Source organism: Budorcas taxicolor, chromosome 11 (genome assembly GCF_023091745.1).
Source record: "Budorcas taxicolor isolate Tak-1 chromosome 11, Takin1.1, whole genome shotgun sequence".
Taxonomy (NCBI): Eukaryota; Metazoa; Chordata; class Mammalia; order Artiodactyla; family Bovidae; genus Budorcas; species Budorcas taxicolor.
The window spans coordinates 43,670,325-43,691,679 of NC_068920.1; the positions used below are offsets into that span (position 1 = coordinate 43,670,325).

Consider the following 21,355-nt stretch of genomic DNA (forward strand, 5'->3'; position numbering starts at 1 on the left):
CACACAACTAAAATTAGTGGTATTTCCTTGACATAAGTAATTGGCATATTTGAAGCCTACTTGATGTAACTAGGTAACTTGTTTATTCTCAGACTGAGAAAGTTTTGTTTTTTCTTTTAAATTGGGTCTCCTGAGTAAAATGCACATTCCAAAAATTAGAATTAATGCCCAAGTCTCACTCTTTGTTCGTGGTGGTGATGAGAGGTAGTGAGAAGCATAGGCCTGCTATCAGGATGGACCAGAAGGCAGGTATGAATTAAGGTGGTCTTTTATTGAAGTGAAGGCCTGAATTCAGTGTTGCTTTCTCTGATCTGAAGTATAGTTTTTTTATATTATATAAAATAGTGTTAAGGTCTGTCTTAAACTATTGGTAGACTACAGATTAAACTTGTTCAGCACCTGGTAGTTTTGATTTCAAAGAGAATTACTTAATATGTCCTTTGGCCACTTAGATATGCCACAGTAAACACGTGAAGCAGTGGTTTTAATTCAGTCTATTTTCTTCACATTTCTGTTTGTCAGCTACCATTCCTTCTTCCTTAAACTGTATTATTAAATTAGCTTTACTACAACATTTATGAGTAGCCAAGTAAAGAAAGTATGGACTCTGGAGCCTAAAAGGCCTGAGGCAGATAAGAGAGTTGAAACCCACTAACTGGCATAGGAACCTGGAATGTTAGGTCCATGAATCAAGGCAAATTGGAAGTGGTCAAACAGGAGATGGCAAGAGTGAACATCGACATTCTAGGAATCAGCGAATTAAAATGGACTGGAATGGGTGAATTTAACTCAGATGACCATTATATCTACTACTGCGGGCAGGAATGCCTTAGAAAAAATGGAGTAGCCATCATGGTCAACAAAAGAGTCCAAATGCAATATTTGGATGCAATCTCAAAAAACGACAGAATGATCTCTGTTTGTTTCCAAGGCAAACCATTCAATATCACAGTAATCCAAGTCTATGCCCCAACCAGTAATGCTGAAGAAGCTGAAGTTAAACAGTTCTGTGAAGACCTACAAGACCTTTTGGAACTAACACCCAAAAAAGATGTCATTTTCATTATAGGAGACTTCAAGTAGAAAGTCAAGAAACACCTGGGGTAACAAGCAAATTTTGGCCTTGGAATACGGAATGAAGCAGGGCAAAGGCTGATAGAGTTTTGCCAAGAGAATGCACTGGTCATAGCAAACACCCTCTTCCAACAACACAAGACTACACGGGCATCACCAGATGGTCAACACTGAAATCAGATTGATTATATTCTTTGCAGCCAAAGATGGAGAAGCTCTATACAGTCAGCAAAAACAAGACCGGGAGCTGACTGGCTCAGATCATGAACTCCTTATTGCCAAATTCAGACTTACATTGAAGAAAGTAGGGAAAACCACTAGACCATTCAGGTATGACCTAAATCAAATCCCTTATGATTATACAGTGGAAGTGAGAAATAGATTTAAGGGACTAGATCTGATAGATAGAGTGCCTGATGAACTATGGACAGAGGTTCATGACATTGTACAGGAGACAAGGGATCAAGAAATGGAAAAGAAATGCAAAAAAGCAAAATGGCTTTCTGGGAAGGGCTTAGAAATAGCTGTGAAAAGAAGAGAAGCGAAAAGCAAAGGAGAAAAGGAAAGATATAAGCATCTGAATGCAGAGTTCCAAAGAATAGCAAGAAGAGATAAGAAAGCCTTCCTCAGCGATCAGTGCAAAGAAATAGAGGAAAACAAGAGAATGGGAAAGACTAGAGATCTCTTCAAGAAAATTAGAGATACCAAGGGAACATTTCATGCAAAGATGGGCTCAATAAAGGACAGAAATGGTATGGACCTAACAGAAGCAGAAGATATTAAGAGGTGGCAAGAATACACAGAAGAACTGTACAAAAAAGATCTTCACAACCAAGATAATCATGATGGTGTGATCACTCACCTAGAGCCAGACATCCTGGAATGTGAAGTTAAGTGGGCCTTCGAAAGCATCACATGATCAAAGCTAGTGGAGGTGATGGAATTCCAGTTGAGCTATTTCAAATCCTAAAAGATGATGCTGTGAAAGTGCTGCACTCAATATGCCAGCAAATTTGGAAAACTCAGCAGTGGCCACAGGACTGGAAAAGGTCAGTTTTCATTTCAATCCCAAAGAAAGGCAATGCCAAAGAATGCTCAAACTACTGCACAATTGCACTCATGTCACACGCTAGTAAAGTAATGCTCAAAATTCTCCAAGCCAGGCTTCAGCAATACGTGAACCGTGAACTTCCAGATATTTAAGCTGGTTTTAGAAAAGGCAGAGGAACCAGAGATCAAATTGCCAACATCCACTGGATCATGGAAAAAGCAAAACAGTTCCAGAAAAACATCTATTTCTGCTTTATTGACTATGCCAAAGCCTTTGACTGTGTGGATCACAATCAACTGTGGAAAATTCTGGAAGAGATGGGAATACCAGACCACTTGACCTGCCTCTTGAGAAACCTATTATGCAGGTCAGGAAGCAACAGTTAGAACTGGACATGGAACAACAGACTGGTTCCAAATAGGAAAAGTAGTACGTCAAGGCTGTATATTGTCACCCTGCTTATTTAACTTCTATGCAGAGTACATCATGAGAAATGCTGGGCTAGAAGAAGCACAAGCTGGAATCAAGATTGCCAGGAGAAATATCAATAACCTCAGATATGCAGATGACACCACCCTTATGGCAGAAAGTGAAGAGGAACTAAAAAGCCTCCTGATGAAAGAGGAGAGTGAAAAAGTTAGCTTAAAGCTCAACATTCAGAAAAGGAAGATCATGGCATCTGGTCCCATCACTTCATGGGAAATAGATGGGGAAACAGTGTCAGACTTTATTTTGGGGGGCTCCAAAATCACTGCAGATGGTGACTGTAGCCATGAAATTAAAAGACGCTTACTCCTTGGAAGAAAAGTTATGACCAACCTAGATAGCACATTCAAAAGCAGAGACATTACTTTGCCAACAAAGGTCCATCTAGTCAAGGCTATGGTTTTTCCAGTGGTCATGTATGGATGTGAGAGTCGGACTGTGAAGAAAGCTGAGCGCCGAAGAATTGATGCTTTTGAACTATGGTGTTGGAGAAAACTCTTGAGAGTCCCTTGGACTGCAAGGAGATCCAACCGGTCCATTCTAAAGGAGATAGGTCGTGGGTGTTCTTTGGAAGGAACGATGCTAAAGCTGAAACTCCAGTACTTTGGCCACCTCATGCAAAGAGTTGACTCATTGGAAAAGACTGATGCTGGGAGGGATTAGGGGCAGGAGGAGAAGGGGATGACCGAGGATGAGATGGCTGGATGGCATCACCGACTCAACGGACGTGAGTTTGAGTGAACTCCGTGAGTTGGTGATGGACAAGGAGGCCTGGCGTGCTGCAATTCATGGGGTCGCAAAGAGTCGGACATGACTGAGTGACAGAACTGAACTGAACTGAACTGATATAAAGTTAGGCAAGACGTTTAACCCTGTCAGAGCCTGAATTTACTCAGTAAAATGTAGGAAATCTACTTAGGAAGGTTGGCGCATTAAATCAGATAACTTAACAAAGCCACTCACACAGTACCACAGTACCAGGCAGATAATAAGACATTCAATAAGTATCAGGTATGTAAATGAGAAATACTGCCTGCCATATCAGTGAACAAAGAATGTCACAGCCATCAAGCCATCACATTACAGCCACCCCAACTGTGCACCCTGAGGAGACACAGGGTGAGAAGCACAGGGTACTGGCTCCAGATAGCAAAGAAAGGATTTCAGTGAGCCCAGACTCTTGCATCTTCCCATACTTAGAAAAATGCTAAATTCGTTAACTCTAAATACCTTTTATAGTAATGTTTTGATGTTCTGAATACCTAGTCTTTGTTGCAAAAACGCCTGTATATCCTGGCCCTCCCCCCTTGCCTCTTCGGAGCAGCCTTCTCAGAGTTATCTGAGATGCTGTGTCCTGAGCCCAAGTCCTCAGTTTTGTTCAGCAAATAAAACATAACTCTCACTTGTAGATTGTGCATTTTGCTCAGTTGACAGTTGTTACCAGGTGGCAGAACAAACAGTGTACTCCAGATGCTCGTGTGCTGTACAGTTTAAAAACCAGCAGGAATGGACTTCAGAATATCTCCAAGATGAGCATAATACCTTACAGTGGTTGCAAAGTTTAATTTAGATGAGAAAACATGTAGCATGCTCATTATAATAACCCCCATACATTCTACAAAGCATTCTATCGCCATACAGTCTATCTTTTTTACAGATACTATCTTATTTAATCTTTGTAACAACTCAATAAAGTAGTTACTCTTATTATCCCCATTTTATGGAAGAGAAAATCAAGTTTGACTTGCCCACTCAGTTGCCCTTTCAGTTTACAGATAAAACAGGTGAAAAAGGTGAAACTGGTAAGTTCCAGTTAGTAACGACAGAGACAGCCGCCTCAGAACCTAATTTTTAAAGGCTAGGATGAGATTTCCCTGGTGGTCCAGCGGTTGAGAATCCACCTGGCAATGCAGGAGACATGAGTTTGCTCCCTGGTCCAGGAAGATTGCACATCCCACAGAACAATTAAGCCCCATACACCGCAACTGCTGAGCACACAGGCCCCAGAGCACATCTCCATGGCAGTGAGAATCCCACACGCAGTGACCAGGACTCAGTGCAGCCAGAAGTACTTTTTTTTAAAAGATGTTTCAAAAATAAAGTCTGGAAATATGTACTGGAATGCCCACATATTAAAGGCAGACTGCTGCTGCTGCTGCTGCTAAGTCTCTTCAGTCGGGTCTGACTCTGCGACCCTATAGACGGCAGCCCACCAGGCTGGGATTCTCCAGGCAAGAACATGGAGTGGGTTGCCATTTCCTCCAGTGCATGAAAATGGAAAGTGAAAGTGAAGTAAGTTGTGTCCGACTCTTAGCGACCCAATGGACTGCAGCCCACCAGGCTCCTCCGTCCATGGGACTTTCCAGGCGAGAGTACCGGAGTAGGGTGCCGTTGCCTTTTCAAACCTAAAATCCAGATTTATGTCCCCTTGCAGATTAGCAAAGTATACTACTCATTTCCCCTAAGGGTTAGAAATAAAGAGATGGAGGGAAATAAGGAATAAAAGATGTAAATGTGTGTGAATAAAGGCCAGAACCATAACCCACAGCTGGTTCCCTGTGGTCTCAAGGCTGACATTGGTCCTGACTGTCTACTGTAGCCACAGGAGAGTTTAAGCTCCAGTCAGGGGGAGCCTACAGGGTCACAGGAAGCCTGGTGCAGTGACAGCTGTGCGGCTGCAGGCCAGGCCTGTCTCGGGCTCTGCACTCTGTTGCTCACAGGCATTTCCATAACCCTGGAGCCAGGCTTAGGGCTGAATGCCTGGGATCCCCAGAGTTCTCTTTGCAAATCCCTGCTCAATTCCTAACCCTGCCCTCTTTAAAGCCTTACTATTGTTACTTACTTCGACCTATCATTGTCTGTGGAGTCCTAATCCTCTTTAAAACGATATATTTATATCCCAACAGCTCAGCGGTATTTAAGGGCAGGTCATGGGCAACTGACCCACATGAAAAGCCCATTGAATTTCATATTCCTCAGCCAGAGGCTAAATCAAGTTCTGTTTCATTCATACGGTCTCTTGAGCGCAGGTATCATCCTTTAATTACTCCTCAACATTGCCTAAATACCGACAAATGTGAAGAGGTGGATAGGGGTGTCACCATCTTCACACAGCCACAGTGACGGCATATGTTGTCTTCAGATGTTCTGAGATGCGGACAGGGTTGGAAATCATTGGAGGCCTCTTCAGTGCTAAAATCACCTTGTCTTTTCACAACAACATATATCTGCTAACCCAGACACTCCAAGGAATCAAGGGCAGTTGTCTTGTAAAATTATGAAGGAATAGCTCACATGAATTCAACTCTGACCATGTGCCAAGTGCTTTGCTCAGTTACTCAACAAGGCTTGTTTGTGCCAAGAATTCCTTGTTCGTGCCAAGCACTGTTCTAGGCTTTGGAAATTCTGCATGGTGTACGGTGAAGCCCCTCTTCTCTGGGATCTTAGACTCTAGTGGAGAAGACATGATATGGGGGGAAAAATAATAAGATCATTTCATAGGTATGCAGTTAAGCACTAGGCAGCAACTAAAGTAGGGTAACGACAAAATTACTTGAGTGGTTACTTGGGACGAAAGCCACTAATAGTGGCTCAGACGGCAAAGAATCTGCCTGCAGTGCAGGAGACCTGGGTTCCATCCCTGAGTTGGGAAGATCCCCTACTCCAGTATTCTTGCCTGGTGAATTCCATAGATGGAGGAGCCGGGCAGGCTACAGTCCATGGGGTCACAAAGAGTCAGACACGACTGAGCGACTGATACTTTCACTGTTACTTGAGATGAGATTAGGAAAGTTGTCTCTGAGGAGAGGAAACTGTCAGGAAGGAGGCAGCTGTGTGAGAGTCGGCGGAAGGGCAGTCCAAGCAGCAGGACCAGTCAATGCCAAGGGCCAGGGAGTGTGAGGTGTCTGAGGACAAGGGCAGAGCAACGTGAAGAGGAAGTGGGTGGGACAGATCATGGCTGTGGGAAGGAGTGTGGCTTTTATCCTGAGGGTCAGTGGGAAGCCACGGGAGAGTTTGAAGCAGGACAGTGATAGGATCTGATTTACGCTTTAGAATACCCTCCTCTGGCTGCTTGGTATGGACTGAAATGAAGGGGTGATGGGAAGAGTGGGGCAGAACCTGCTGCAGTGGACCAGCGAGAGGACGTAGCCTGGACAGAGCTGCAGGGACGGAGGGGATGGGAAATTGTTATATTAAGAATAAGTTTGGAGGTAGAGCTGACAGAAAGACCTCCTCGTAGGCTGAAGGGAGATCTAAGAGAAAGAGAGGACTCCAGGATGTCTCCTTGATGTTAGTCTAAGCAACTGGATAAACGGTGATGCCATGACTGAGGTGGAGAAGGATTGAGCAGGGGTTTAGGAAGGCCATCAGTATGTTGGCTTTGGCCTTGGTAAGTGTGCAGTCTGAGTGGAGATGTTTGGTAGGCAGCTGGGGTCCTGAATCTGGAAGCTACAAATGGTGTGTGATGTCCAGGGTGAATGAGCTCATCTGGGGAGCACATATGAGTAGAGAGGTGCACAGTCCTGAGGACAAGCCTGGGAAGCCCAAGCATGGAGAGATTTGTTTAAAAGGAGGAGGTGCTGGCAAAGGAGATGAGCAATCAGCGAGGCTGGAGTGGAACCAGGCTCCACGTGAGTCCTTGAACCCTAAAGTGTTTGAAGAAAGAACTTGGGAGGTGGTGCTGAATCTGCAAGAAAAGTTGGTCATCGTAAAGCCTTCTCCATGGAGTGACGGGGATGAGCACCCAGTTGGAGTAAGTTGAGAAGAGAATAAATGAAGAGGAGGGACTTTCCTGGTGGTCCAGTGGCTAAGTCTCTGAGCTCCCCACACAGGGGGCCCAGGTTCAATCCCTGGTCAGGGAACTAGATTTCACATGCTGCAACTAAAGCACCCATGTGCTGCAACTAAGACCGATGCAGCCAAAATTATAAAAGAAGGGGATGTGAAAGAGGTTCAGTTATCTATTGCTGCCTTCAAAAATGCCCAACACGTCACGGCTTCACGACAGTTCGATCAGTGTTCTGTGAGGACACGGTCTGCCCTGTGTGGTATCAGCTGGGCTGCTGGAAGGCCAGGGCTGGAGGCATCAGCAGGTTCACTGGCCCCCTTTCCCCACACGTCCGGTGGCTGATGCTGGCCGTCACCCTGAAGCCCTGAGCCTTCCCACAACATGATGGCTGCGTTCTGAGGACAAGACCTGGGGGAGAGCCAGGCATGAACCCTGCTGCCTTTGATGACCCAGCCTTAGGAGTCACATAGTGTCACTTCTGCCCATTCTCTTTGTTGAGTATAGCAAAGTCCCATCCAGGTTGAAGCGAGGGAGAAAGAGGCTCTTCCCCATGATGTGAAGAACATGTGAGACCAGACCCAATGCTGTGCCATTTTCAGAAAATAACATCTTCCTCTAGGGGAAGAGGGGGCCAAGGTGAGGACAGCGGCTGGAGGGGAGCAGTAACTGGCAGGACTGTTGGATCTAGTGGGCACCATGTCTAGGGCCCACAATATTTTTAATTTCACTGTTTTAATTTCTTTCAAAAATAATGTAATGCAGTCTGGACTGGAACTGGGTTATATTCCTCTTTTCACCAATGAATGATACAATAGCACTTTCATGTTTTAAATTTCTATTTATCTATGGCTGTGCTGGGTCTTCGTTGCTCCACACAGGCATTTTCTAGCTGTGGCAAGCAGGGCCTACTCTCCATTTATGGTTCATGGGCTTCTCACTGTGGTGGCTTCTCTTGTTGAAGAGCGCAGGCTCCAGGGAGCATGGTCTCAGGAGCATGTGGGATATTAGTTCTTGGACCAGGGATCAAACCCGCGTCCTCTGCATTGGCAGGTGGACTCCCAACCACTGGACCACCGGAGAAGTCTCCAAATAGCACATTTAATACTTAATTATTTACTATTCAATTATCAATATTTATCTTATAACCCATGAAGGCAAAAGTAGGCCCCAGAAAGTCATAGGTGGCCTCTGACTGTGGGGTCAAGGAGGAATTTTTGTCTTATTTTGTTTGAATAGGGGTAACGTTGAGGCACGTCTACAGATGGGAATGAGCCATTAGCACAGGATACGAGGGGGGTGCAGAAGAGAAAGGGGTGGCAGTGGACATGCAGTACTTGGTTGGGCAAAGGGAGGTGGCAGCTAGAAACCAAGCGGGGGAGCTGACAGGTGGAGAAGTGGGGAAGGGACTCTGCGTCCATCGGACTGGGAAGAGAGGCCGGACGTGTGAGCGCAGGTGCAGAGAGGTGTGTCTGATGTACCTTCTCTGTGAAGGATGTGACAAGGTCATCAGCTGAATGCGGGAGTGAGAGGAAGCTTCTGGGGTTGGAAGCGTGGTGGAATAGTCATCTCTGGGACAGAGGAGGGACTTCCCTGGTAGTCCGGTGGTTAAGACTGCAAGCTTCCCCTGGGTCATGGGTTAAGACTCAAGGGTCTGGCCTGTAAAGGAGCTTCAGGTATCACACTGGACAGCGGTCCCCAGCCTTCTTGGCAACCAGGGACTGTTTTCATAGAAGGCAATTCTTCCAGACACTGGGGACAGGGAATGGTTTGGGGATGATTCAAGCATATTACATTTATTGTGCACTTTATTTCTATTATTATTGCATTGGCTCCACCTCAGATTATTGGGCATTAGATCCCAGAGGTTGGGGACCCCTGGTGCTGGGGACCGACAATGTGGGGACAGAGCTGCTCACCCAGAGTCCTTCACATCATAGATCCTGCTGCTTCTCACTAGACCAAGTGGAGGGCCAGCCCCTGCTCACCAGCAGTTCTGATTTATGGGCTAGAAGTTGTACTTGCATCTTCTCTGGATAGCAGTCTCCTGTGTCTCCAAGTCAGGCCTCCCTGGAGCTGCATGGTGCCCGTCTGAAAGTGCCAGGGCCCATGCATAAGATGGGAGGGTCCCAGCCTGCCTTCCCAATTCCCCCTCCATCTGCTTACCTCTGTTTCCGCCCCTTCTCCCTTTTCAGAATCTACTGGACAGCTTACTTGAGTGGTTGACCAGACTGAAGGGAGGGGTGAGGCTAGGGGAGCTTAGCCGACTGGAGGTCAGACCTTCCAGGGGAATCTTCTAATCTTAAGGCACTTAGCTGGCCTGGTCCCGCCCCCTCACTGCCAACCCCCTCCGGGGCCCGTCCCGTTCGGTTGGCCTGGAGAGGATGAACAGGCTGGCAGAGCAGAGGAAAGGTAGGAAGAGGGCCCTCGCCTAAGGAATCAGTCGGCAGCGTCTCAGCAGGAGGCCCAGGCTCTGCTCCCTGCCGTCCTGGGGCCAGGATGGGGCAGCAGTTCAGCTGGGAGGAGAACGGCGCGGTCGGCGCGGTGGACGCGGCGGAGCTGCAAGAGTGGTACAAGAAGTTCCTGGATGAGTGCCCCAGCGGCACGCTCTTCATGCACGAGTTTAAGCGCTTCTTCAAGGTCCCGGACAACGAGGAGGCCACCCAGTTCGTAGAGGGCATGTTCCGAGCCTTCGACACGAATGGGGTAAGGTGCCCCGAGGGGGCGGACCGAGAGCTCAGGGCTCATCCTTGACTAAAGGAGCACCCTCGGTGGGAGCTCCGCTCGCCAGCCCTCCTGCTCGGCCTCGGCTCTTCTTTCCTCTCCATCCTCTCTTGCCTTTTCTGTCTCACTCTTCCTCCAAACTCCTCTCTCTCCCATCATTTTTCCTTCCCATCTTTTCTTTCCATTTCTCCGCTTTCATCTGACTTGTCCTCTTCCTGAGAGCTGAAGGGAGGCTCTGCAGAAAGATCCAGGGTCCTCTCTACGTATATTTATGGACAGAACTCTGCAGTCACAGGACATGGTTTTTCCGCATCCATCGGGGTTCCCCTTGCTCTAAATATAAGGGGTTTAATGGGCGGAGCTATTTTGGCACAGCTCATGAGTGCCCCTTTGCTGAAAGTGAAAGTGAAGTCGCTCAGTCGTGTCCGACTCTTTGCGACCTCGTGGACTGTAGCCCACCAGGCTCCTCCTTCCATGGGATTCTCCAGGCAAGAATACTGGAGTGGGTTGCCATTTCCTTCTCCAGGGGATCTTCCTGACTCAGGGACCGAACCCAGGTCTCCTGCATTGCTGGCAGACGCTTTACCGTCTGAGCCACAGGGAAGCCCATGGAAGATTCCATGAAATCATTCATCCACAGAGTTTCTACAAGTCCTTGGTTGGCACCAGGAGCTCAGAAGATAATATATTGAATTTTTAAAAAAAGTAAAAGTGAAAGTCTCTCAGTCATGTCCAACTATGGCCCCATGGACTGTAAGCCCACCAGGCTCTTCTGTCCATGGAATTCTCGAGGCAAGAATACTGAAGTGTGTTACCATTCCCTTTTCCGGGGGATCTTTCCGACACAGGGATCCAGCCCAGGTCTCCCTCTTTACAGGAAGATTCTTGACTATGTGAGCCACCAGAGCCCTTAAGCACTGGAACCCCTTCATTATTTAAGGCCATCCAGTCCAGTGCCTCCACAGTCCTTTAAACCATTAAGTTTGCCTCAAACCCCTGTTTCACTCCTTCAGATTGAGGGGCCAGTGGGTTTGACCTAGATAATTTAATCTGGAAAAAGCGGTAGATACCCCACTTCTGTGTAGATGGAGAGCTTCACTTTTCAGAGTGAGTCACTGGGAACGCTTCTTAGTTCCCACCCTGCCCCTGGAGAAGGGAATGGCTACCCACTCCAGTATTCTTGCCTGGAGAACTCCATGGACAGAGGAGTCTGGCAGGCTACAGTCCAACGGGGTCGCAAAGAATTGGACATGACTGAGCGACTAACGCTTTTCTTCTTTCTGCCCTGGAACTGTCAGTGCACATCTTCTTTGCGCCTGTAGGGGGCGGTAGGGCGGGGTCAGCATCATAGCGGCAACAAAAACCTTGGAGGTGAACCCTAACTCCAGATCTCAACCGAGCTTCAGTCTTCCCAAAGTTCCTTCTATAAATGTCTCTGAGTCAGCAGCAGCCCTGAAAGGGAGCAGGCCGAGGTTGTTACTCCAAATTCAGTGAACTGATTTGTCCAAGATCTTAAACTCAGCGGTCCTGCATCCCAGGCAAGCGTTCCTGCCCGGAAGGCAGTGTGTTGGGCTGTTTAAGAGAGGAAATGATTTTTTTGAAGTGTTGAATGTCAGAAGAAAAGTAAACAAATATATCAGGTAGTATATGGCAAGGTTCACACCCATGAATTTATCAATTTTCTTCAAAGTCATTTAAAATTCAATATACTAACAATTCAAGATTTCAAAGGGATTATGAAGCCCCTGGAAATAAAACAGCTGCAACTTCATATACCTCATTTCTTCTAAGTTAGCATATAATATTCATCAGTCATCTTTAAAATAACTTTTTAATCTCGGTGACGTTAACTTTACAGAAAAATTATAAGGATAGTGCAAGTAATTTCCATTTACAATTTATCAAAATTCCCCAGTTGTTTACATTTGACTCATTTGCTTTACTATTCTCTGTGTGATGTATTATATATATACATGTATACATACATGTATACAATATATTCATATATGTGTATATTATGCATATAAATATATGCATTTTTAAGAGAGAATTATATAGACATCACACCCTTTTACCCCAAGTATTCTAGTATATATTTTCTAAAACCAAGGGCATTCTCTTAACCTAATAAATGATCAAACTCAGGAAAGTCAACATTAATAAGTGCTGTTATCTAATTGACAATCTATATTGATGTTTGGTTGACTGTCCTGATCACATCTATTACAACCTTTTTTTAAGTTTGATCACACATTGCATTTAATGTCCTATCTCCCCCTTAGCCTTTTTTTAAAAATTGGAGTATAATTGCTTTACAATGTTTTGTTAGTTTCTGCTGTACAATGAAGTGAATCAGTCATATGTATTCATATATCCCCTCCCTCTTGAACCTCCCTTGCACTCCACCCTCATCCCACCCCTCTAGGTCATCACAGAGCACCAAGCTGAGCTTCCTATGCTTTATAGCGGTTCCCACTAGCTATCTCTTTTACACATGGTACTGTGTATATGTCAATCCTAATCTCCCAATTTGTCCATCCCCTCCCTTCCCCACTACCCCGCCCCTGCCCTGGACCTGATGCCCTTTGGATCCTTTAGTCTCAGCTTTTCTTTATCTTATTTGACTCTGACATTTTTGAAGACCGCAAGTCGATGATCTGGGTTTACCCTGTGTTGCCTTGAGATGAGATGCAGGTGACACTTCTGGCAGAAATTAATGCCCCGGAAGAGATGCTATGTGCTTCTGAGCATGTGACATCAGAGGGCACGTGATGTTGGCTGGTCCCTTGGATCATTTAGCTATGTGGTGTCTGCCAGATTTCACCACTGTAAAGTGACTATTTCTTCTTTGTAATTAATAAGCATCTTATAGGGAGATATTAATACTTTGAGACTAAGTACACTTCCTATTGCTCATCAAATGATCAGCCCCTAGGTTTGGCACCCATTGATAATTTTCCATCTCCGCTGTCCCAACTCTTTTATTAGTTGGCCTCCTGCTGTAAGGAAGAGCTCTCCTAGCAGGCGTTTTCAGCTCCTCTGTCAGAAGCTAAGCCTTCTTCCTTTTCTTTTCCCACTTAGTCTTTGTCTCCAAACTCCTGCCCGACTCCACTTCCCAGCTCAGAACAACCTTTATAATCAGCAAGTGTCATTTCTGGGCAATTGATCTCTGAGATTTCTGGGGCAGATAAAATCAAAAGAGCTCTTAGATCTAGCTCACACGTCAAGATCTGTGGTGGTGAAAGCAGTTTTGTGGTGGCAAGGAGGTAGGGGCACCTGGTCTCTGCTGCTATGCTCCCTCCTGGTGGAGGTAGTAAGGCCATCTCTGGTGCTCGCCTGTAATGCTCTGGATGGAGGAAAAGGAAGGATGAAGGTCAAATGTCCTTCAGGGTCCTTATGTAACGAGTGCTGGGGGGAGGTCAGGGCTGGTTCACAAACGCCGCCAATTCAGGGAGAAACGAGGAAGGTAATCCCACAGAGCAGATCACACGCTTGTCACTTCTGCTCCAACTCTTGAGTAGACAGGCGTTTCCGTCATCTTCAGCCTCTGTGGGTAATTGAAGCTGACGAGAGCTCGTGCGCATTGGAAGAGAGTAGCCCCTGCTGGGAGCTTCCCAGAACTGGTCCTGGGGTTTGAAGTAAACTCACACGTGAGATCACTTGTCAGGAAAGGGCTGCTCTGCACTGAGACTCATGTAACGTGAGGGGTCACTGTGGAAACCGTATCATGTTGAGACAGGATATTGTGAGAACAGAAAGTTCTAGACAAAGAATGAGGGGGAAATCTAGAGAGCTGAAGAGTAGAAATTTGCTGGTGATTTGGGGTTTGTTTGTGTGTTTTACCCCCCTTGGTGCTAGCCACCAGGTTAATTTTTTAAACAGTAATAGACCTTGCATGGAATAAGAAATTTCTCCCAACCTGATGAACTGCAGAAGGCATGTAGCTTGAAAGACTCTGCCACTTGCTGGGTGGGAATTTCTTGGGCAACTTATTAAACCTCTGAGTCTCAGTTTCCTCATCCATGAAATGGGGATAACAGACCTGAGGGAGACGATGTATGTCAAACAAATGGTCCATTTTGCATAATTTTCTAACTGAATTCTTATTTAAAAAGAAACCTAAGGGACTTCCCTGGTGATCCAGTGGTTAAGACTCCATGCTCCCAATGCAGGGGTACAGGTTTGACCCCATGCGCTCCAGGGCATGGCCAATGAAAAGAAACCCAAGATCTATTTTTAGAAAGCCTAACAAATAGTAATTACTAATGAAAATAGTCTTTTAAAGGACAACCAATTACCACATTGTACGCCTTCAACTTACACAGTGTTCTTTAAAAGGCTATTGTGCAATTATACCTCAATAAAGCTGGGGGGGTGGGGGGAAACAGGAAACAAGCCAAACAACCTTCAATGGGCCAACAGAAAGCAAATTAGGGAACATTCATATAATGGCGCACCATTCAGCAATTTAAAAAAAGGAACTGTTGATGCTTACAGTGACTGAGATGAATCTACAGGGCACTGTGCTGAGTGAAAGAAAGTTACACACTATATGATTCTATTTTTATACTCTTTTCAGAGTGAAAATTATTATTGATGGAGAACCAAACAGCGGTTGCCAAGTGTTATGGTTGGGAGAAAGATGTGACCTTTGAGAGGTAACACAAGAGAGGTTCTTTGTGTTGAGAGTTACCGGTATCTACGTATCTATGTGTGTCTACACATGTGATACAATTTTGTAGAACAAGGAGGTAGGGGCAATTCAGGTGTAGGAGATTAGCAGGTACAAACTATTACATAAATAAGCTACAAGGATATATTGTATAACACAGGGAATATAGCCAACATTTTATAAGAACACCAAATAGAATATAATCTTTAAAAACTATGAATCACTATCTAGGAGCTTCCCTTGTGGCTCTGTGGTAAAGAATCCGCCTATCAGTGCAGGAGACTTGGGTTCCATTCCTGGGTTGGGAAGATCCCCTGGGAGAAGGAAATGGCAATCCTCTCCGGTATTCTCCCCTGGGAAATCCTGTGGACAGAGCAGCCTGGTGGGCTAGAGTCCATGAAGTCGAAAAAGAGTACGACAGAACTTAACAACTAAACAACAATATTGTATACCTAGAACTTATACGGCACATCAACTACACATCAATTTAAGAATTCATAGAACTTATATACCCACAAAAATAGTGCATTAGAAACTAGTGGGGAAAAAACAACAGAACAAATAGCAACGGCTACGAATCTGCCCTACAGGAATTATCAGAGACATAAGGAAAAATACGTACGCACAAGATGTTCATTGTGTAATGTGAAACATCAAAGCCATGTTCAACAAGAGGGACTGCCCAGTACTCCTCAAAAAGAGGAAAAGGTATTATTTTAAATAATTTTGAAGGCATGGGAAATTTTAAAATAAAAATCCAGTAACTAAAACTATAGCTACAGCCTGACCTCAGTTAGGTAAATATTTACACAGTGAGGAGTATGGGGGACCAGAGGAATTATATAAAGGACGTTGATTAAACTCTGGAGGTGTTGAGGTGGGCTCGTTTTATTTTCTTGGTTTTTCCTTAAGCGTTTGCTGTTTCCCTCGTGTGGGGCTGTATTCTCCTCTTGTCCATACCTTGCCCACCCAGGCACCCCTTGAACAGGGGTTGAGGCTCCCACTTGGCCTGACCCAGTGGGACAGAGGGGCTCTGGGCCAGTGATGCCATTCTGATTACAAAGTCATGGGGATGACAGATGCTTCCGGAGGAGCTGATGATTCCAGTTTTTGATTTGAAGAGCTGAGATCCCAACCTTGAAATATGTGAGGTCCTGCTTTCTAATCTCCTTTCAAAACTATGTTAGTCTTATATTCAGACTTAAGTCAATCATTTCTTTATAGATTTGTAAATAGTTTTGAGACTCTGGGCAGAAGTTGCATCGTACCAGGCGTGGAAGAGAAACAGAGGCAATGTAAACCCCTCTCCTTTCTCCTGGAGGATAGACTGTTGCTAGAGAATGAGACACACACACAGAACAGTTAAGGGTAGAAGAGAGGGTGGGTGCTGGGCTTTCCTGGTGGTCAGTGGTAAAGAATCCGCCTGCCAATGCAGAAGACGGGGGTTGGATCCCTGGGCCGGAAAGATCCCCTGGAGAAGGAAATGGCAACCCACTCTGGTATTCTTGCCGGGAAATCCCATGGACAGAGCAGCCGGGTGGGCTACAGTCCGTGTTGTTGTGTTCAGTCACTAAGTCATGCAACCCCATGGACTGTAGCCCACCAGGATTCCCTGTCCCTCACTGTCTCCCAGAGTTTGCTCAAACTCATGTCCATTGAGTCAGCGATGCCATCCAACCGTCTTCTCCTCTGTCACCCTCTTCTCCTCTTGCCTTCAATCTTTCGGGCATCAGGGTCTTTTCCAGTGAGTCAGCGCTTCACATCAGGTGGCCAAAGTCTTGGAGCTTCAGCTTCAGCATCAGTCCTTCCAGTGAATATTCAGGGTTGATTTCCTTTAGGATTGACTGTTTTAGCTGCTAAAACAGCAACAGCTGGGAGTGTCAGAGAGGGAGAGGACGGTCACTGTGGCTGAAGTGGAGTGAGAAGGAAGGCTTCCTGGAGGAGGGGACCATTGAGCTGAGCCTTGAAGGACAGGCAGGACTGGGTGATCCTGGAGACTGAGAATGGATCCCAGGGCAGCGAACACCACGAGCACAGATGCAGAGGCACATGCATGCACCGGGGAGGCCAAGCCCTGAGTTTCAGGGATGGTGGCCTGGAATAGAGTTCCCACCAATGCTCCCGGGAGACGGGGTCAGGGGCTGAAGGGAGCCTCACAGCTCCCACCCCCAATGCAGGACAACACCATCGACTTCCTGGAGTACGTGGCAGCCCTGAACCTTGTGCTGAGGGGCACCCTGGAGCACAAGCTCAAGTGGACCTTCAAGATCTACGACAAGGACCGCAATGGCTGCATCGACCGCCAGGAGCTGCTGGACATCGTGCAGGTGACTGTCTGCTGAGGGGTGGGGGCGGGGCGGGCACCTGGGCACGCTGGATGCTGAAGGGGGGCCCCTGGGCCTGGGGGTGGGAAGGGGCATTGGAATCATTCCGAGTGTGCTTTCCAACTATCATGTAATTAAGCTGGAGATCAATTACAAAAGGAGAATGAGAAAATCCCCATCTGTTTGAAAATCACGCTACTTCCTAATACTCCATGAATCAAAAAAATAGTATCACACACACACAAAATATCATGAACTGAGTAATGATACTAACATAACAAAACTTTGGAATGCAGCTTAAAGCTGAGCTTACAGAAACATCTGTGGCCTTAAAATGTATATACTAGGCAATGGCACCCTACTCCAGTACTCTTGCCTGGAAAATCCCATGCAGAGGAACCTGGTAGGCTGCAGTCTGTGGGGTCGCTGAGAGTCGGACATGACCGAGCGACTTCACTTTCACTTTTCACTTTCATGCATTGGAGAAGGAAATAGCAACCCACTCCAGTGTTCTTGCCTGGAGAATCCCAGGGATGGCGGAGCCTGGTGGGCTGCCGTCTATAGGGTTGCACAGAATCGGACACAACTGAAGCGACTTAGCAGCAGCAGCAGAAAATAAGAGAGACTGAAATAAAAATCAATAATCCAAGAAGTCATCTCAACAAATTAAAGAAAAGTAAGGCCGAAGAAAGCAACAGAAAAGAATTAATAAAGAATGGAAATTAACAAAACAGAACACAAACGCACAAGGAAAGTCAACAAAAGCAAAAGTAGGTTCTCTGGAAAGATCAGAAAGCTGATTGACTACTAGCAAGAATGAGCAAGGGGAAAAAGTACTCTGGCTCAGACTCTGCGCAAAACCCTCATTAGCCTCTTACTCTCCAGCACTTCACTCTGAGGAGGGAGATGTTGGTGCATTTTACAGAAACAGAAATCAGCCCATGGAGGTTGTGTGGTTTGCCCAAGTTCATCCACCAGGAGATGCTGGGCTGCCTGTAGTGGTGCCTTGTTTGTGCCACGTGCTGTGCTGGGCAGTGAGGCCATGGGGACCCCCAGTGCACACCTCTGTCCTAGGCGAGCCCCAGCCAAGGCCTGAGGATACTCCTCATGTCTGTCTGTCTCTGCCCCTTTTCACTTCCAAACGTTGCCTTGTTGCCGGAAACAGGGCAAGCAAGACACCTGTGCTTTTCCCTCCAGCCCAACACCTGTGTCTCCCATCATCCTATCTCACACGCATACACTTCACACACACCCACAAGTATTCTGAAATCTCCACGTCTTCTGATGTAAAGTGGAGGTTAGGCCATCCCTGTGCCTTCGTTAGAGGTTTTGGGTGTCAGCTCTGATGCTCACAGTGGAAACACCAATGGCGTGGGAATGGGGCAGTGGGTGAAGCCAGGAACTCCTCGGTGGGAATTAGGCCATGAAACCCTGAGGAAACGGCCTTAGCACAGGTCACTAGTTTGGACCTGGGTCCCGTGATCCTCAGATGTACAGACTGGGGGGCAGTGCTGAGGACGAGGTGCCGAGGGACGTGGGTCGTGGCGGGGGGTGGGGGTGGGGCAGAGCGTGCAGGGTCTCTGGATGTCACTGGCTTCCCTCCCACAGTCCATCTACAAGCTGAAGAAAGCCTGCAGTGTGGAGATGGAGGCCGAGCAGCAAGGCAAGCTGCTCACACCCGAGGAGGTCGTGGACAGGATCTTCCTCCTGGTGGATGAAAATGGAGATGGTAACTGGAGCAGAGATGATGGTGGGGCAGGGGCGGGGGGCTCCCCATCCTGGGTCACTCCACTTTCTCCACGTCACCTTAGACTAGGCCCTTCACTTCCCGGCAGTGAGATGGGTGTGGAGAAGAGATCATAGAATAACAAGAATGTCCCTAGCACGTGAGGCTTGTGCGTGTGTGCTAAGTCACTTCAGTCGTGTCTGACTCTTTGTGACCCTATGGACTGTAGCCTGCCAGGCTCCTCTGTCCATGGGGATCCTCCAGGCAAGAATACTGGAGTGACTTCCCATGCCCTCCTCCAGGGGATCTTTAGGACCCAGGGATCGAACCAGCATCTCTTGCGTCTCCTGCACTGCAGGTGGATTATTTACTGCTGAGCCAATGGGGAAGCCCCGTGAGGCTTGTAAGAGGGATTAAAACTCCTAATGGAGTTGCCAGGCAAGTGCCGTGGAAGAAGAGGAGCTTTGGAGTCAGGCAGACCAGGATGCTTCATGTACCCTCTCAGCCTGATCTCAGTTTCCTCATCTGGAAAATGGGAATAAGAATAACTGAAAGGAGTAAATGGGGTCATGTACTTGGACTCTCATCGCTGTAGCTCAGCGCCCCAGCCCCAGGCTGTGCAAAGAAGCAGTTGGCTGGGAACACACCCAGAAGAGCCCTCAAAAATATTTTAAAGGTCCCATGTGCAAGAGTAAAACCTGAATTCATTTGCAAAAGAATATTTCAAGGGTCCCACGTGCAAAAGTAAACCTTGAATTCATTTGCAAAGCAAGTCCCTTGAAGAAACCCTTGGAGGTTCCAGGAGACTCCTGGAGGAAAGCCGAAGCTTAGGCCCTGAGACCGCAGGCTTATCTGTGTACATCCCCACCCCATTTCTTCCATTCCCCGACCTGGCATGACTGTCTTTCCTACCCCTTGCGCAGGCCAGCTGTCTCTGAATGAGTTCGTTGAAGGTGCCCGTCGTGACAAGTGGGTGATGAAGATGCTGCAGATGGATCTGAACCCCAGCAGCTGGATCTCTCAGCAGAGGCGGAAAAGTGCCATGTTCTGAGGGCTCCGGGGCTCTGGGAGCCCTCCAAGACTCCAGGCTCACCAGGTTTCCAGAGCAGCGGGAAGGTCCCTGGTTCAACCTGCTTATGCCCACTCTTATCCTGGCTTGAACTTCCTGGCATCCCCTTGCAGGGGGTGGGGCTGAGTGGGGAGGGCAGGGGTCATTAGTCTGAAATGGCCAACAGGGCTGGTCCACCGGGAGGATTTGTGGGGTACTGAAGGGACTTGGCTTCCTCTCCCCCTTCAGCTGATTCTGGGAAAGCTATGCCTTGCTAGGTGACTGTGGGGTTCCCACAGATTCCTTCATGGTTCTTAGTTGGAAGCATGGAGATCTAGGGGTAGGGGTTTCATAGATGAAATTAGCAATGAAAATGCCCACACAGTGTGAAACTCACTAGTAGAAGGGTGGGGCTGCAGGTGGTGTTGACGCTGAGGAAAAGGTAGGAATTGGGGAGAAGGGATGAATAACAATTACATCCCCCCAGGACCCCAAGGACTGTTCTTCCTGCCCTTGGAGGGGGTAGACTGTACTTAAAGGGGCTGTTTCAGCTCTGCCCTGGTGCTGCTCCGCCAGCTCCTTCCAACCCTCCTTCCCCACTCCCTACCCCTCATCCCTCACACTCAGCTCTCCAACCCCCACCCCCAGAATGGACCCTCCAAAGTTTGCCATCACAAGCCCACAAGCCAAGTAGGTCTCCTTAAAGAATGGAGGAACCTTTCTTCTATTTCTGGAGAGAACTGGGGCCTGCCAACCTGCTCTAGGACAGGCTCTGCCTCCAACTCCTGTGTGACCCACGGCGGGCATTTCTTTTCCCTGACCTAGGTGTTTTGTCTGCACCATGAGCAGGCTGGACTCGACAAGCGGTTTTCACATTACTTTTTTAGATATGGGATTCTTTTTGTTATACAAACTCTATGTGCAGCCTCGATACAGAAACTAGATTAAAAGGCAGTCACTCCGGCAATCCATGGGTTAGGACTCTGCACTTTCACTGCTGAGGGCTTGGATTCAACCCCTGCTCAGGAACTAAGATCCTATAAGCCATGCAGTGCAGCCAAAAAATAAAGAAAAAAAAAAAGAAGGCAGTCACTCTGGTTGCAGGGGGTGGTACTGAGGAACTCAAAAAAGAAACCCATGTAAATAGATATGTTTTTGTGTTGAAGTATGAAGAATAAAACTAATTTGTAGATCCTGTGATTTCATGGGCATGATAGCCATATAAAGTTAACTGTAGAAATAAATGTAAGGTTAAAAAAATAGTCAATTAAAAAGTAATAGTAATCCAGCTGGGACACAGATATGCCCCAAATCATGAAGCTGGTATGTGAATGAGGCTGGGGAAATGTCCCAATTCTATCCAGATACCCTCCTAGCTCTGACCTCCAGCATTTCCCAAGAGGCAGCCACCAAGAGAAGCAGCAGAAATGTCAACTCCCTTTTGCCCCTCGCATTGAGCTCCAC

The 21,355-nt window shown here is 46.9% G+C and overlaps 1 protein-coding gene across 1 annotated transcript; it reads left to right on the forward strand.

Annotated features, from left to right (window-relative positions):
- Positions 1-9,896: 9,896 nt before the first annotated feature.
- On the forward strand, positions 9,897-19,894 carry GUCA1B (guanylate cyclase activator 1B). Its single transcript, XM_052649818.1, has 4 exons — positions 9,897-10,103; positions 16,971-17,120; positions 18,726-18,846; positions 19,767-19,894. Exons 1-4 carry the CDS (start codon positions 9,897-9,899, stop codon positions 19,892-19,894), a joined length of 606 nt encoding a protein of 201 aa, XP_052505778.1.
- Positions 19,895-21,355: the final 1,461 nt, after the last annotated feature.